This window comes from Erythrolamprus reginae, unplaced genomic scaffold (genome assembly GCF_031021105.1).
Source record: "Erythrolamprus reginae isolate rEryReg1 unplaced genomic scaffold, rEryReg1.hap1 scaffold_154, whole genome shotgun sequence".
Lineage (NCBI taxonomy): Eukaryota > Metazoa > Chordata > Lepidosauria > Squamata > Dipsadidae > Erythrolamprus > Erythrolamprus reginae.
The window spans coordinates 92,995-111,451 of NW_027248554.1; the positions used below are offsets into that span (position 1 = coordinate 92,995).

The 18,457-nt window shown below is 44.9% G+C and overlaps 1 protein-coding gene across 1 annotated transcript in view; it reads right to left on the reverse strand.

The window, feature by feature from the left end:
• LOC139155953 (vomeronasal type-2 receptor 26-like) overlaps window positions 1–18,215 on the reverse strand; it is a 37,169-nt gene extending 18,954 nt beyond the window's left edge. The window contains exons 1-2 of the mRNA XM_070731336.1: window positions 17,995–18,215; window positions 17,232–17,520 (exon numbers count right to left, since the gene is read on the reverse strand). Coding sequence (XP_070587437.1) covers window positions 17,232–17,520; window positions 17,995–18,215 — 510 coding nt within the window. The remainder of the gene's footprint in view (window positions 1–17,231; window positions 17,521–17,994) is intronic.
• Between the last annotated feature and the right edge of the window lie 242 nt (window positions 18,216–18,457).

The window sequence follows — 18,457 nt, forward strand, 5'->3', positions numbered from 1 at the left end:
CGACAGCTTCGGGCAGTGAATTATCCTCTGAAGAAGGAAGTGACTGTGAGAGGGGACCTTCAGAGTGGGGCCTGGCAGGCAGCTCAGGAAGAAATCAGTCATCATCTTCCTTATCTTCGATAGACTCTGATGAGGAAGCTGTGATAGACCCACATATGCGTAGAGCTATGCATAGAAGAGAACAGCTTCGGAGGTATTACAGGAGATAATAGAGTCCACCTGTGGTTGGATGGGGTTCAAGTAATTACGGCTGCTGTTAAATGGGCAGCGTGCCTGCCTCGCAGTGTGGAAGATTATCTGATCGTGCTTGTGGAGTTTGCATTGCCATTCTGGATTTTCCCAGGACCTTGTGTTTCCATTTCAGGACTCTAACCATAAATCACAGGGAGTTTAGAATGTCTGAAGAGGAGTAGCTGTGACAAATTCACAGCTACTGGTTAATGGACTTGAGTTTGTTGTTTTTAGTATTTCACTGCATTCAAGTTTGTTTGTTTTTACAAGTGAGCCCTTTGAATTCAAAAGAGGGTTTTTCTTCTGTTTCTCTTTGGATTTTTCTTTCTTGCCTTTTCTGGCGTGTGTGTCTGTTTTTGCTACTTTTACATTTAACTGAAGGCTCGTACTAGGAGCCGGCAGAACACCTTGGGGGACACCGCTTTTAACAGGGATGGGTGTGGATATAGAGCTTCCTATTTTGACCACTTGTTGCCTGTTAGACAGGAATGCAGTAATCCAGCTGTGGAGGGATCCTGAGATGCCATAGGATTTGAGTTTTTGAAGTAGTTTGTCATGGACCACTGAATCGAAGGCTTTGGAGAAGTCAATATAAATTGCATCTATAGATTTTCCTTGATCAAGATGAGTTGTCCATATGTTTTTGCAGTGAAGGAGCTGTAGATTGCAGGATAGTTTTTTTCTGAATCCAAATTGTTTGTTAGAGAGCAGATTATTAGTTTCTAGGTCGAGAGTAATTGATTGGTTTATTATTGATTCCATAACTTTACATGGGACACAGCATAGTGATATTGGTCTGTAGCTATTTATTTATTTTATTTATTTATTTATTCGATTTTTATGCTGCCCTTCTCCTTAGACTCAGGGCGGCTTACAACATGTTAGCAATAGCACTTTTTTAACAGAGCTAGGCCATTGCCCCCACAATCCGGGTCCTATATTTTACCCACCTTGGAAGGATAGAAGGCTGAGTCAACCTTGAGCCGGTGATGAGATTTGAACCACTGACCTTCAGATCTACAAGTCAGCTTCAGTGGCATGCAGTACAGCACTCTACCTGCTGCGCCACCCCGGCTCATGTTATCAAAAAGAGAGGGGTCTCCTTTTTTGAAGACGGGGATGACCATTGCTTTCAATGATATCTTAGGAAGTGTGCTGGTACTGAAGGATTTTTCAAAAATTATGCTTAGTGATCCAGCTATAGCAGAAGAGAGCTTTTTTAGGAAGTATGCACATAGATCATCTGGTCCAACTGATAGGGAAGGTTTAAGGTCATGTAATGCTTTTTCAACTCGGTCTTCAGTGAAGTCTATTTGGGTTAGGTCGTTGAGGGAGTTGGAGGTGTGAGTGATGAGCCATTGCTGTTGACAAAGACAGAGCCAAAGAATGAATTGAGAAGGTTAGCTTTGGATGAATCATCGTGGTATTCTTTGTTGTTGGGTCCTTTGAGAGGTGGGATAGGTCTAGAGTCCTTGAGTTTGTTGTTGACAAAGTTGTAGAAGGCACGATTGGATTTAGTGCGTAGAAGGTTTTCCTCTTGTGTGCTGTGGTAGTTGAGACATTCTGCTCTTATTTGTTTGCATATGCTTTTATAATGGCTTTTGAAGTTTACTACTTGTCTTTTTTGTTTTTACGCCAGAGAGATTTTTTTTTAAATTGTAATTTTCTTATTGAGATGGGGAGGTTATTTTTCTTGATTGAGGTAGATGCAAATGATACGTAAAGTCTGGTGATTATTTTCATCTCAAGCAAGAATGTGTTGTAGAGGTCATCCATAGAGTTGCAGTTAGAGAATAAAGTTTGCCAGTTTAATGTTCAAAAATGGGCATCAATGAGTTCGTAGTTCGCTTCTTTTTAGTTGAATTTCGGAGTTGCGTTATTTGGGTGGATCTTAGTGTGGCTTAGGTTGAGACTGAAGTTTATCATGCTGTGGACACTGTTGGAAAAAGGTTCTTTTATTTGTAAGCCATATATTGTACTGTTGCTGTTGCAGAAGATGAGATCCAGACAGTTATCTAATCTAGTATTGTCACTTACTAGTTGGTCAAGTCCCAGACTGGTGACTGTGTTATATATAGTAGAGTGGATAGGTTCCATGCTACATTCATTTAATGTCCAGTTGATGTGTCGTAGGTTAAGGTCACCAAGGAAGATGATGTGGTATGGGCAGTGGGTAGCCCATGTTAGTAGTGCTGATAATTTGTTTGCATGTGCGATGTCATAGTCAGGAGCTCTGTAGCAGAGTAAGAAGCAAATTGTGGTATTTAGGGATAGATCACAGACAATAGTTTCAGGGAGGAATAGATCCTGTGCAACTTTAATGTTTTTAATGTTTAGAGATTTTTTGTAAAATATAGCTACCCCGCCTCCTCTGCGGGATTCACGGTCATAACGAGAGACAAGATAGTTCCTTGTTGTAATAATGGAGTCTGGGTAGAATGCATTAAGCCATGTTTCACAGACAAAGATAATATCAAAGACTCAGGAGTCAAGAAGGAGGATGAATTCTGACATCTTATTGACTATACTTCTAGCATTTAATAATTTGCATTTGAGTTTGGTTTTGTGTTGGGAATAGTTTTGGGGTTAGCTAGAGGTAGTAAGGGGCACACTTTCCTAGTCTTTGTTTGTGGTGTTAGGGATGACATTTTGGTTTCGTTGTTGTGGTTCCGGTTGGTAGGGAGGGAGAGATAGAGGGAGAAAGGAAGAGGGAGAGATAGAAAGAGAGTGAGTGAGAGAGAAAGAAAGCAAGAGAGTGAGAGAGTGAGAGAGAGAGAAAGAAGGCAAGAGAGAGGGGGGACAGAGGGAAAGAAAGAAAGAGAGAGAATGAGAGAAAGAAAGAGGGAGAAATAGAGAGGGAGAGAGAAAGGAAGAGGGAGAGATAGAAAGAGAGTGAGAGAAAGAAAAAAGCAAGAGAGAGAGTGAGAGAGAGAGAGAGAAAGAAGGCAAGAGAGAGGGGGACAGAGGGAAAGAAAGAAAGAGAATGAGAGAAAGAAAGAGGGAGAGAGAAAGGAAGAGGGGGAGATAGAAAGAGAGTGAGAGAAAGAAAGAAAGAAAGAGAGAGAGAGAGAAAGAGAGAGGGACAGAGAGAAAGAAAGAAAGAGATAAAGAAAGAAAGAAAGAAAGAAAGAAAGAGGGAGAGATAGAAAGAGAGTGTGTGTGAGAGAGAAAGAAAGCAAGAGAGAGTGAAAGAAAGAGAGAGAGGAAGGGACAGAGAGAAGCAAAGAAAGAGAGAGAGAGAGAGAGAGAAAGAAAGAGGGAAAGATAGAAAAGGATAGAGTCCAGCCCTCCAACAGTCTGAGGGACAGTGAACTGGCCCCCTGTGTAAAAAGTTTGGGGACCCTGCCTTACATCATTACTAAAACATAACAGTTTCTCCTTTCTTTTACCTTTAGTTATTTGCCTTACATACAGTTCAGTGGCTTTTAAGATGGCTTTTTTCAATGCAGTCCTCTGGGCGTTTGCTCCTGCCATTCTCCGTACTGAAGGAGTGGGTCCAGCAGTCACGTGGGTTGCTCCTGTCCAATCCGATGGGACTGAGCCTAGTATTAAAAAAGCCTGCTGGATCCGCCCCTTCCCCAGAATTCGCTCAGTCCCCGCATCCAGCGGGTCGCGTGAACCCTCGTTCCTCTCAAAACACGTTCCCTTCGATCTTTTCTCTACAAAAACAGTAAGATTATTCTATTTCTAAAGCTTGCGGGTAAGTGGAATTTACTCAGCCGTACCGGGCTTCGAGTTTGGGGGAGAAGTGGGCGGCGCAGCCATTTGCGGCTTTTTTCCCCTCCGTGCTGTCGCTGCGGCCGGCCTGGAATTTTACTTTATTCCTCTCGGCCTGGAGGTCCTGCCGGGCAAGCCATTGTTTATATAAGAATTAAAGGGCTAATTACCTCCTGCGGTGTGGGACTCTTTTGTCTCCCGGACTTAGTTCACTCCGATTGCAAAAAAACCCGGAGCGGTTTTTTTGACGCGAAGGCCCTCGCGCCCAGTAACTTCGCACTTTCGGTTTGCCCTTATTGGTCATCCATCAGTGCTTCCAGTCCACCGCTTGACCCTGGAGTAGCTGTGAGTTTCCTCAGGTCCATTCTCCACGGAAGTGGCCTCCAACCAGTGTGCCTTGGTTTACTTAAGTTAAGTTTCGTGAGGCCTGCCACGCTGCATTTAGGGACACGAACTCTTGGTACCGTCCGGATTGCCCCTAAGTCGCAGCCGCTCCTGGGCCTAGGAGCAGGGTCACCTCTCCTCTTGGGAAAGTTCATTAAATTCTTCTCCCCCCTATTTTCTTTGGCTCAAGCCTTGTCTTCTGTAATTTGTTCAGACTATGGCTTCTTTTCCCAAGAGAGGCACTACCAAAGGTCCCAGAGAGGTTAGGCCTACTGGTGATGAATCTACTAATATCCCCCAGGCCTCTTCTTCCTCTTCTTCAGGAGCCCATTCCTTGGCCAAGTCCACCAGGGCTGAGAAGAGTAGGGACCTAGCCCTGCAAAAATTACATGATAAATCAGCCAAACGTTTAAAGGTGCAGGCCCAAGTACATATGAATCCAACCCCCCCAGAGGCCTCTAACCTGCCTCTCTCTGGGGTTCCTGTGCTATCTCTGGATGAGCCAAACCTAAATCCACCCCAACCTAACCTATGGGACTTAGGTCCAGAGGAGCCAGATATTACTGAAGATTCCTCCCAGCCAGAACCTTCTCAGGCCTTCAGGGATCCTTCTAACTTTCCGGCTGATATTTCTTCCTTGCCTCCGGAGTTTCAGTCTATCTTGTCTGTTTTGACTAAAACCATTGATGCTAAACTCTCGGCTATCAATGTTCCTTCTCTGTCTCATCCCCCTCCACGCTCCTCCCGTCCCGTGAGCTCTTCTCCTTCCTACAGAGCCCCAGTCATTGAGGACTCAGATTCTTCTCAGGAAGAGAATGAGGACGTGGATGCAGAAGAGGATGATGACCGCTTTCAGCGTCTGTCGGAAGATTAGGAATCTCAAATTAAGATTCCAGCCCCAGCTGCCAGCAAGAGTATCCATGGGGCTAGCCGGGCAAGAAAAGCAGGCTACTCCTTCCACAGACCCTCCGGAGGAAAATCTTCCTTATTTCATGGAAGAACAGGAAGACAATGAGGTAATTCCTATACCCAAATTGTTCAAGGACGCCTTGCTCAAACAGTGGGACCATCCAACCTCTGGCTTTACTCCCACTTCCAAGGACAGGAAGCTTTACAAGCTCTCTCCCTCTTATGAGGAGCTCCTAACCTGTCCCAGGCCAGATGAACCGGTGAAGACTCTCCACTCTGTCGCTGCCATGCCTGGCGAAGCGGAGGAGGTCCTCCGTCCAGAAGACAAGCGTCTTGAGCAAATGCTCAAAAGAGGTTTCTTCGCAGATTCATGGGCCATTAAAAGTGCTGCAGTAGCATCCTTCTTCTCCAGAGCTACGCTCTTGTGGCTTCGTCAGCTCAAACAACATCTACCTCCAGATGATCTACGAGGCCAACAAGATTTCAACAAAATCTTCGCAGCTGCCCAATATGTAGCGGATGCTACTCTACAATCTTCCAGATTGGCAGCCAGGTGAATAGCGGCCTCCACAACGGCCAGAAGACTCCTATGGCTCCGTCCTTGGCAGGCGGGTGTAAGGCAGAAGTGGCAGTTAGCCATGGGTCCTCTGAAACGCAATCTCCTCTTCGGAGACCTTCTGGACCCTCTTCTCACAGAGACCACGGACAAGAGAAAGGTCTTAGGACCTACCACCAAGAAGGCCTCTAAACCGCAGTCCTTTCGGTGCACAAGTCGTCAACAGGATCAAGGTTTTGCCTTTCAAAGGAATCCAGGTCAGTATTCCCCCCGGTTTCGATCCCAATCTAGAAACACCAGGGGCAGGGGTTCCCGCTACAGAGAGGAGCCTCCTCTACCAGGGCTTCCAAAAAACCCAGATGGTGAGTTTCCCTCCTTTCCCATAGGCGGTCGCCTGGCTTGGTTCTCCACCTCCTGGCACTGTTCTTGTAAGGACCCCTGGGTCATTGATACTGTGGAAAGGGGCCTCCGCTTAGAGTTTATTTCTCCTCCCCCTAAGCGTTTTATTCTTGTCCCTCTCCCAGCTCCTCTCCATCTTGTATCCGAATGGAGGAAGCTATCTCCCACTTGTTGGCTATTAAAGCTATCCAACCGGTCCCTTCTCTCCAGAGAGGCTTGGGCTTCTACTCCATCCTCTTCATGGTCCCTAAGACCTCTGGAGGCTGGAAAGCCATCTTAGACCTTAAGAATTTGAACCAATTCATTAAATATAGGAAATTTTAAATGCATCCCTTATCTTCCATCTTAGCCGCCCTGCATCCTGGGGATTTTATGGTTTCCCTGGACCTTACGGAAGCTTCCTCCATATCCCCATTGCCAAAGGCCATAGAAAATTTCTACATTTCGCCTACCAGGGCAGGCATTTTCAGTATAGGGCTATGCCATTTGGGCTCTCCTCGGCTCCCAGAGTCTTTACCAAGCTCTTGGAATCCCTGGCGGCACATATCCGGGCTACGCCCATTCATATTTTATGTTATTTAGATGACATTTTAATTCATGGAAATTCTAAAGATGGAGTGGCTGCAGATCTCTCTTCCACCATGTCGGTCCTACAGAACCATGGTTTCTCCATAAATTTCAAAAAGAGCCACCTTAAGCCATCTACTTCCATTCTACATCTGGGAACTATCATTAATTCTGAATTATCCCAGGTTTCCCTCTCTTCTGAGAGAAAACACAGCATGTTGGATCTTATTTCTCATATTCTATCCCAACAATCTGCCTCCATTGTCACCCTATCTTCCCTACTGGGAAAGATGGTGTCGTGTATTGGCATTGTCCCCTGGGCTCGTCTTCACGCCAGGGACCTACAGTGGCTTCTGTTACGATTCCAGAGATCGGGGCACAGCAACTCGACTCGTCGCATCGCCATTCCACCGGCAGTTCGCAGATCCCTCAACTGGTGGACTTCTCCAGCCCTAGACAAGGGATCTCCCTTCAGGTGCCCAGACCAGTTTGTTGTCACCACAGATGCCAGCCTATCGGGCTGGGGAGCCCATGCCCAGGGTCTAATAGCCCAAGGCACGTGGTCACCGGAGGAAGCCTCCAGGCCCATCAATTGGCTAGAATTAAGAGCTGTGTCCCTAGCCCTAAAACAGTTCAAACCTCACATCTCCAACCAGCATGTTCTGATCCTTACCGACAACATAGCCACAAAAAGCCATATTTGCAGACAGGGAGGCACAAGATCCAAGGCCCTCATGAGGGAGGCCCTAAAGTTAGGCCTCTGGGCGGAGAAACATCTCCAGGACCTCTGTCAGTTCCATCAGGACAAGGTGGTTCTGCGACTGGACCCCACCTTTCTACCCAAGGTCAGTTCCATGTTCCACAGATCCCAGGATATTGTCTTACCTTCTTTCTGTCTCCAACGGGAGCATCCCCTGGCAATTAGATGGCACACTCTGGATCTCACTAGAGCGCTAAAAATTTAATATTCAACGCACAGGACCCATTCGGAGGTCTGAGGCACTCTTCGTGGCCTATCATCCCAGATCCATGGGATCCAAAGTGTCCTCATCAGTAATAGGCCGTTGGATCAGAGGGACCATCTCTAAGGCCTATGAGACAGCCTCCCTCTCCATTCCAAAGAATATTACAGCGCACTCTACCAGAAGTGCTGCCACATCTGCCGCTTGGGCGACTCAAGCCCCGTTGGAAGAAGTCTGCAAAGCAGCCACTTGGGCCTCGCCAAATTCCTTCATAAGGCACTACAAAATCGATTCTTACGCCTCAGCGGACGCTGCCTTCGGCAGAAGGGTACTCCAATCCGTTATCTCTCACGATAGCAATCTAATCCCACCCTAGGGACCTATCTATTGGGTATGTCCCACGTGACTGCTGGACCCACTCCTTCAGTACGGAGAATAGGCGTTGATTGCTTACCTGAATGCCTCTTCTCGTACGGTGAGTGGGTACAGCAGTCACTTCCCTCCCTTTTATGTGGTCTTCTATGACTTCTATTACTACCTTTCTTCTAACACATGAGAGTTGAACATTATTGAGCTTCACATCTGAGTCTAGTCTACAGATTCGCGAATTCTGGGGAAGGGGCGGATCCAGCAGGCTTTTTTAATACTAGGCTCAGTCCCATCGGATTGGACAGGAGCAACCCACGTGACTGCTGTACCCACTCACCGTACGAGAAGAGGCGTTCAGGTAAGCAATCAACGCCTATTTTATCCCTCCCCTTTAATTCATTGTTTAAATATTCCCCCATTTCATTGAAATTTGTTTTTCTGAAATCCAATACTTTGGTTGCAGTATAGAGTTGCTCACAATCAGTTTTTACATCAAACCACAAACATAGGTGGTTACTGCAACCTAAATTTTCTCCCACTACCTCTGAAACCCGGTTCCCATTCGTAAAAACTAAACCTAGAATATTCTAGTCGGTGTCTTAACCAGCTGTGCCAGAGCTGCACCTGTAAGGGCCTGTACTATATTCTTACTTTTCCATTTAAGGGCACTAGGGATATTCCAGTCAACGTCAGGCATGTTGAAATCACCCATATCTCCCTTTACTGCAATTTGGGTAATTTCACCCACCATCCTCAGATTGCCTTGGAGGCCCATAGATCACCCCGATTCTAATGACAAAGTTTGCATGCAAACCCAGTCTCCAGCTCTTTACATGTATTTTTAATTAGTGTTGCTTTTAGACTTTCCTTAACATAAATGGCCACTCCACCTCCCCTTCTCTCTACTCTATCCTGCCTATATAATGTATATCCTGGTATGGATATTTCCCATTCATTTGAGTCAACCAACATGTCTCAGTTATGGCAACCAGATCCAAATTATCTCTAGGTATTATGGCCATTAACTCACAGAGCTTGTTGCTCAAGTTTCAAGCATTCGTGCACATTACACAAAGAACATTATTATCATTATTTGTTTGCCCCTTATACTCAACAACTAAATCTATTTCATTTATAGCTGCTAATAAGACTCTTACTCGGTAGCTATTTTGTAATCTTTATTTCTCAATAGTATTCTAGCTATACGCGGCTACAGTGACAGCTCGTATGCGAGTTAGAGAAGAGCATGTAATACAGTAGCTCTCCCTATTTATACATTTCAGCCCGGCAACAGGAGCTTCTGACAGCGATACAATTTTGGCGCCAAGCCGCGGGAGCCAATTGGAACAAGGTAAACAACTTCTATAGAATACAATGCATTCTGCTTAACAATTGCACCTTTTTCACATCTGCTTGACAACAGAACTTTCCAGACATAACACCCCTCCCTTTTCTGGATTAGTTTCAGGTTACTCAGAGAGGCAAGTAATAAAATCTTCCAATCGGGCAGGTTTTCGAGCTGCCCTCTCGGACCTGCGCGGTTCATTCAGCACCTGGACATCCACGGAGGATGAGGGTTCCTCCGGATCCGAGCTAGGAGTTACCCGCAGCGCTTGGGATGATCTTCCTTGTGATGGACCTGGCAGAACTTGGGCAGTTCCTTCAGCGCTGGAGCGGTCTTGGTGGTACGGTAATTCCGTCAATGTCCCCTTGTCTGGACTGCGTTTGGCCACGGCTGGGTCGGTTATAACTCCCTGTGGGGAATGAAGGTTCAGAGGCTCTGTTATATTGATTGGCCACCCCTTGTCAGAGGCTGGCTGTTTCCAGCCTCCTTCTTATGTGGTCAATATGTCTTTTCCACAGGCGGCCATCTCCCAGCTTGACATAGTATGTTTTAGGGCCAGTTTTCTCTGTAACTATCCCTTTTTCCCACTGGTTTCCTTTGTCAAAGTTCTTCACATAGACCGTTTGCCCCACACTGACCGACCTTTCAGGGGATTAAGAGCAAGTGGGTTTGACATTAATATATGAAGGATGTAGCCTGTTCAAAGGTGACCTTAAACTCCTACCCATTAAGAGTTCAGCCGGGCTTTTATTGGTGGCCATGCTAGGAGTAACATGTTGGGACAGCAGGAAAGTGTCCAAGCGTTCCTGGATGTTACCAGGCTCAGACCTTTTAATAGCCTCTTTGTCCACACGAACAAATCTCTCCGCCATCCCATTAACCCATGCTGCATGAGGAGAGACCAATGCATGCCTAATGCCCAACTGCCAGGAACAATTCCAGCTGCCTGGATGTGAACTGGGGCCCATTGTCAGAAACCAGCACATCTGGGCACCCATGTGTGGCGAACAACCTTCGTAAAACCTGTATAATGGCACATGATGTAGTAGAACTCAACAGAATAATATCTAGCCATTTGGAGTAGGCATCCACGATGACCAGGAACATGTGTGTCCCTACAGGCCCTGCCAAATCTACATGTATTCTAGACCAAGGTCCTTGAGGGGTTTCCCATGCCACAGGGGTTGTCTTAGGAGGACTGGGCCTTGATTCCTGACAGGGGCACAGGTTGCCACCCACTGTTCTATTTCATTATCCAACCCTGGCCACCACAGGTGACCCCTAGCCAGGGCCTTCATTCGGACAATCCCCGGGTGCCCTTGGTGTAACATTTGCATGACCTTAGGCCGTAGGGTCTTGGGAATGACCACTCTATCCCCTCACGGGATGCAATCTTTCACCACTGAAAGCTCCATTCTCCTACTTTTGTACTCCAGAACCAAGTGGTCTTCCCCCCTGGATGGCCATCCCTTTAGTATACATTGAACCACCTTTCATAAGGTCACATCTTTCTTGGTTTCTTCAGCAACCTCTACTGCAGTAATGATGGCAGGGTCTGCCAAATCAATTAGAAGGACATCACTCATAGGGGCAGGGTCTTCCACCTCCTGGGCCAGTGGGCAATGACTTAGGCCATCCGCATAATTACTCAGGGGTCCCCCTTTTTATGTGAGCGAATAGTTATATCCGGCCAGGAAGATAGCCCACATGGTCATCCTAGGGGATACAAAGGGTGGCATTGGCTTTCCTGCTGCCAACAGACCCAATAGGGGCTTATGGTCTGTTACAAGTTCAAAAGGCCTTCCAAATAGGTAGTGGTGGAACTTTTTAACCCCTGCTACCAGGGCTAGGGCTTCCTTGTCAATCTGTGCATAGTTTCTCTCTGTGAGGGAGAGAGTTCTTGAAAAATAAGCAACTGGGGCTTCCTGGCCATTGGGCAAAATATGGGCCAGGACCCCTCCTACCCCATAAGGGGAGGCATCACAGGTCAGCCTTATTGGCAACGTGGTATTATATTGCACCACCACACTTTGTGAAGTAAGCAGGTTTTTTATTGCCTCTTGCTCAATCTCACCCCATCTCCATGGCGCTCCCTTGTGGAGAAGGCGATGTAGCAGCTCAGCTGCGGAGGCCTTCTGTTTCAGAAAAACAGAATAAAAGTTTAACAGGCCCAGAAAAGCTTGCAGCTCAGACTTAGATTTGGGGGCATGGGCTTCTTTTATGGCCTTAACTTTCTCTAATGTAGGGTGTATGCCTTCCCTGTCAATCCTGAACCCCAGGAAGTCAACTGAGGGAGTGCCCCATATGCATTTATTAGGCCTTAATTTCAACCCCTTGGCCCGTAACCTGGACAACACCTCCCTTATCCTATTGTGTAATTGTGTTGGTGTGTACCCGGATATCAATATATCATCAAAGTAAGGGACCACTCCCCTAATTCCCAATAAGAGGCGTTCCATCAGGCATTGGAAAATTCCTGGGGCCACGCTGACCCCAAACTGTAGCCTTGTACACTTAAAAGCCCCCCTATGGGTCACGATGGTTTGTGCAAGGGCAGTGACTTCATCCACTGGCAGCTGCTGATATGCTTGCGCGAGGTCCAATTTTGGAAATATAGTTCCAGACCCCAGGGTATGTAGCAACTGCTGTACCACCAGAATGGGGTATGAGTTGTGTTGCAACGCCTTGTTCAATGTGGATTTGTAATCTGCACAAACCCTAAGGGACCCATCAGGCTTGAGCGGTGTCACAATTGGGGTTTCCCAGGGGGCATGATCCACTGGCACCAAAATACCCTGTGCCTGCAGCTTGTCTAGCTGCTCATCCAATTTATTTAGTATGGGCAAAGGCATTCTGCGAGGCTTCAAACATAATGGAGGAATGGCAGGGTCTAATGAAAATGAAATGGGTGGCCCCTTATATTTGCCCAACCCAGAATCAAAGACTTCTGGAAACTCTTTCACAAAGTCAGGCTTCCCTTGATGTGCCACCTCATGCAACCCAGTAACAGCCAACCCCAGGAGGGAATGATTAGCCCCCTTAATTACCAACATAGGTAAAGAACAGTTGATGTCTTTAAAAGTGACAGGAACCAATGTACTGCCCAAAACTTGAATAGGGTGCCCTTGAAAGTCCTTAATAGCAATGTCAATAGGTTTAAGATGACTCAAAGAAAGGGCAGGTAAATAAAGTTTCAGCTTATGCCAGGGCATCAGGGTAAACTTAGACCCAGTGTCCAGTTCCATCTGGCATGGTCGTCCATTTAAGAGCAGTGGAACGACTAACTTATTAGGGGCAAACAGGCAGGAGCCAGTGTCTTTTGTTGACCGGTTACCTCGGTTTCCTTCACGCGAAGGATTGTTTGATGGACGGCGGTTCCCTCTGTATTGTGGCCGGAATGGCCGGTAGTCGCGTTGTGGTTGTTATTGCGGTTGGTATGGGCGCTGGGATCCCTGGGACAACGGCACATCATCTAGCACAGTGATTTTCAACCTTTTTTGAGCCGCGGCACATTTTTTACATTTACGAAACCCTGGGCCACATTGAGCGTGGGGGGGGGGCGCTAAAAAAAAGTTGGACAAAAAAATTCTCTTTCTCTCCCTCCCTTTCGCTCTATTTTTCTCTCCCTCTTTCTCTCCCTTCCTTCCTCTTTCTTTCTCTCTCCATCCCTCTTTCTTTCTCTTCCTTCCTTCCTCTCTTTTTTGCTCTCTTTCTCCCACCCTACCTCCCTCTATATCTTTCTCTCTCCTTCCCTCCCTCTCTTTCTCTCTCTCTCTTGCTTTCTTTCTCTTGTTCTCTTTCTCTCTCTTGCTTTCTTTCTCTCTCGTTTGTTCTCTTTCTCCCTCTCTCTCGCTCTTTCTCTCTCTTTCTTTCTCTCTCTTGCTTTCTTTCTCTCTCTCTTGCTTTCTTTCTCTCCGAGCTTCGCGGCACACCTGACCATGTCTCGCGGCACACTAGTGTGCCGCGGCACACTGGTTGAAAAACACTGATCTAGCAGGATCGCGCGGCAGACTTCAGCGATGTGGCCTCTCTTGTCGCAGCGGCGGCAGAAAGTGTCTCTGAAGGGGCATCGGGAATGGGCATGTTGACCACTGCATCTGGCACAAGCTGGAAATGACGGTCGAGGATTCCGCGGCAGTGGGGTCCTCAGCTGGCAGCAAGGGTCTTCGTAGAGCTCGGTCTCCGGAGAGTTGTACTCATGCTGGCAGGAGGTGGCTGGCGCAGAGTCGGTTACTTAAAAAACCGTTGATAACTTATCGTTGGTCTTTAGGTCTGCTGCTGCTGCCTCAGCCACCTCCGCTGTCTGAGCGGCTTTAATAACATCCTACAGAGATGATTCATCTGCCGCCAGGAGTTTGTTTCTAATGGAAACGTTCCGCATACCAAAAATTATAGCATCTGTCAAACGAGCCTCCGGATTATCAAATTGGCACTTTGACAGAATGGTTCGTAGACAGGTAGCAAATTGATTAATCGATTCCCCCTCGGCTTGAGCCATTCGGGAGAACTGATGTCGGAAGACCCTAGCCGGCTTAGTAGGCTTAAAATGGGAAGCCAATTTTGTAGTCAGGACTTCCCACGTAACTGAATTTGCCAGCTCCGGGTCCGTCAAAGTCTCTGCCAGATCAAAAATTTACGATCTGCAATAATTTAAAAAGAGTGCCCGTTTGCGGCCGCTGTCCGCATCCTTCATGCCAGCGGCTTCTAAAAAAATCTCGAATTTAGCCATGTAGGCTGTCCATGTTGTTCGCTCCGGATCAAAAAACTCAGGAGGCTGAATGATCGATGGGGTCGCCATAGTATAATTTCGGCTTCCTGACCCTCGTCGCCAGTAATAAGACTCTTACTCGGTAGCTATTTTGTAATCTTTATTTCTCAATAGTATTCTAGCTATATGCGGCTACAGTGACAGCTCGTACGCGAGTTAGAGAAGAGCATGTAATACAGTAGCTCTCCCTATTTATACATTTCAGCCCGGCAACAGGAGCTTCTGACAGCGATACAATTTTGGCACCAAGCCGCGGGAGCCAATTGGAACAAGGTAAACAACTTCTATAGAATACAATGCATTCTGCTTAACAACTGCACCTTTTTCACATCTGCTTGACAACAGAACTTTCCAGACATAACAGCTGCCTTTTCATAACCTTCAACAAACTGATTTATCCTCATTGGTCGGGGACAGAAATCATCCACGTCAGTTACATCTCTGTCCCCTTTACCTAGTTTAAATGCCTGTCCAAAAAAGTTCTGAACTCCACACCAAGCACCCGGGTACCCTGTATGATGGATGCAAACCATCCCTCTTAAACAACTCCCTATTAGACCACCTACTAACATCATGACTAACATAGCCAAAACCTTCAGCTTTACACCACTGCCTTAACCACACATTAAACTCTGCGATACAAGTTGTTTTATCCTTCTGATCACAAACTGGTAACACCTCTGAGAAAGTAACTGAATCAGTTATTCTGCCCAGCTCCATGTTAAGACATTGGAAATCTCTTTTTACTAGATTAACATTTCTCTGGTAAAAATAGATTTCCAATGTCTTAGCGTGGAGCTGGGCAGAATATTTATTCATAATACTGCTTCACACGCATGGTTATCTAATGATATAGAGGAAAGGTCATTTGAGTATAAAAGACAACTTGATATCGCAATATGTCTGCACTTTGGTTCCCTTCTTTACACATAATAAACCATCTTTACATTTTCCTCTCAGTCACCCCCAGTCCTTTCATTAGACTAGACATACCCAATTCCTACAACTGTTCTTCCTATGTTTTAGTCTCCAGACCCTTAATCATCTTAGTCTCTACATCTTTTTTATAATATGGTGATCAAAATTGGATGCAGTATTCCAAATGTGGTCTTGCCAAGGCATTATAAAGAGGTACTAATACTTCACATGATCTTGATTTTATCCATCTGTTAATGCAAATGTTTTTGAGGTTTTTGGCTGGTGCCACACATTGCTGGTCCATTTTTAAGTGATTGTCTGCTAAGACACCAAGATCCCTCTCACAGTTACTACAATTGAGGCAGGTTTCACCTAATCTGTAATTGTACATTTGGTTTTTCTAGCCTAAGTGTAAAACCTTGCATTTCTCTACATTAAATTTCATTTTGTTAGATAGGCCCAGGGTTCAAGTCTATCTAGATCCATCTGGATCTTCATCCTATCTTCTTGGGTTTGGGTATTCCTGTCATTTTAGTGTCTTCTCTGCCCTCATCCAAAACATTCATGAAGATGTTGAAGAGTCTTGGGCCTAAAAAGGAACCTTGGGGTCCCCCGCTGCTGGTTTCCCTCCATGCAGATGTAGTTCCTTGAGGACCACAGGCTGAGTCCATCTGGGCATAATGCTCTCTATCTCACATATTTTTAGCTAACCAAGAAGTAGTGGTTTACTTTGGAAAGATTTTGTGAAATCCAAGTACTGTATACTATGTGTGCTACATTTCACTGTTACACTAATTTAGTAATTTTTTTTTCAAAAAATGATCTTTTTTTAAATCCTGCATTATTCCTAGTAAGTCATTCACATTTATACTGAATAACAAGGTTACATATATACATCTTATTTTTTCCTTCTTGGTAATAGATCCTTCTTCTCATAGCTCTATTGGGCCAAAACCTCCCTCTCAAACAAGGGTTTGAATCAGGGCTAACAGGCTGAGCTCCATTTTGAGGACAATCCATTTTCTCCATCATATTTCTCTGTTTATTGAATCAAATTCTGCAGTAACATCTAGAAAGCCAGCAGATCTTGTTTTATCTCACTGATATAGATTAGATATTTCAAACCAATTTGAGCCAATATATGATTATTAACCTTTTTATTAATTATTTTTTTAATTTTCATACTTTTTACCCTTAACCCTCTCCCTCCATTCCCACAGTTCTTTCTTACTCATAGGCCCAGCCAGGCAGAGTTCTAGACAATTTCTTCTTTATATCTTCATTGGCCTTATCCCTTTCCACCCATGCAAAATAAAGTTTCTATTTTTTTCGTATCCTTTCTGCTTTTACATCCCATGAACAGTTCAGTGAGATAATATGAGTTATTTCCATTTGTACCTGTTCAAATATATAATCGTGCCATCATTTTAGTGTCCATTTACTTTTATCCTTCCATCCATATATTATAGTTGCATGAGCAGCTTTTATCATACTCCTTAATACTTCTTGTTCTTCTGTCTTGATTCCTTGAGTTTCTTTAATACCTCCTTCTATTATGTCCAATCCTACCCGCAATTCATTCCATTTATATTTTTTAGTATTAAAGTCCAGAACTTTTGAATCTCCTCACATTCCCAGCAAAGATGTATGTACCATCCCACTGCACAACCACAATGCCAGCATTTGGGGCTTAGTCCTCCAACCATATAAGTTTAACTAAAGAACATGGCATAGATTTTAGCCACAATATCTGCTAGTTCATTTGGTTCTATAATTACTATAATTTTATTCCACATTTTAGATATATAAAATACTACTACTGTATTGCCAACTTCAATCCAAGTGGACAGGGTCTTCTAAAATGAAGATGCCAAGAGAGGCCCAACCAACTAGGGATCTTTTTTGATCAGTTAAATAGTTGGTAGAATGTCTTCTCCAGGGAATGTATTGCTTGCATTTCAGGCCTTTTATGATTAATCTCAACATGAACATAATGGGGTAAAACATTGACATTTGAATTCTATGGAGAAGACATGATTGCATCTGTTGCTCAGCCACCATTAGCCACCACTTACTTTTATCAGATGGAGAAAAACATACACACACCTGTGGGACTTTGTAGGTGGCTCCTAATGTTGACATCTGGATGGAGATTTCCCTGTCAGCTCCATCCAAAAGAGCCAGAAGGTTGCCCTTCCTTCCACAGCCATAATTGGGGACATTGGCTTCTCCAGTGGAGAGCATGTCCAGCAAGACATCTGAAGTGCGGAAAGTGCTCCTATAGTTGTCATGGATATTGTAGCCAAGTGTGAGATTGTGCAGGAGCTGGGAATTCTTGTTCATCAGTGGAATGTTGAAAATTAATAGCAAGCCAAAGTAATTATGACCAACAACCCTATTGTAAAAAAAAGTGTGATTATAATTGATAGCAAGAACAAATATTTCTTTTAATATATAATCCACCACAAGCCTACTGAGCCTTAAGCCAGCATTGAACCAAAAGCAATGATCAGTTACACAAATATGGAAATATGGCAACTACAACTGATTATACCACTACTTCAAATAAAATTCATTATTCAAGTGATAAATTAAGGATGGAACAGAGGAAAATAATCTGCAGCCCTTTCAGCTTTTTCTCATGCCCTTTTTTGCTTTTAGTCCCTTTCACAAAATCAGACAAAAGAGAGACAGCATATAAATCAAATCAAATCAATCAAACAATCAAACAAACAAACAAACAAACAAAATCAATATCATTCAGGAAATTAAACATATTCCCCAATATAGGAATAAATAGGGGAAAAACACTAAAGAAGGAGAGTGTTAGAATGGAGGGAGTGCAATTCCATCACCCCGAATGACTTACAGATCACGGAAAACAATCTGAAGAGAAGGAGCCACGTTGAAGAGCACCTTTGTATGCAATGTTTCACCTCCAGTGGTGACTATACCAATGAGATGGTCTCCTGGGCTGTAAAGGTTCTGTGGTTGTTTTCCATCCTGGTGCTCCAAACTCAGCGGGCATTTCCTTCTCAGCTTCCCAGAGACTGGATGGGACAAAAGCAGCACCAGAAGCAGGAGGTCCATAATCCATGGGGTTTCTCAATCAATCTTCTTCCTGTTCCTAAAGAAGACTTAGAAGAATTTAGAGGATTCTCACAAGGTGGAATATGATGTAGTTGCTTTCCTGATTGAAACACAGCTTCACCTGGAAAGGAGAGAGATGTAGATGGAAGAGCACAGACTCTGCCTGTTCCCAAACTCCATTTTTCTCTGCACAAAGTCTCCTCTGGAGGATTCAGCCAAAGAGCAGAGCTCATTATTCTTCC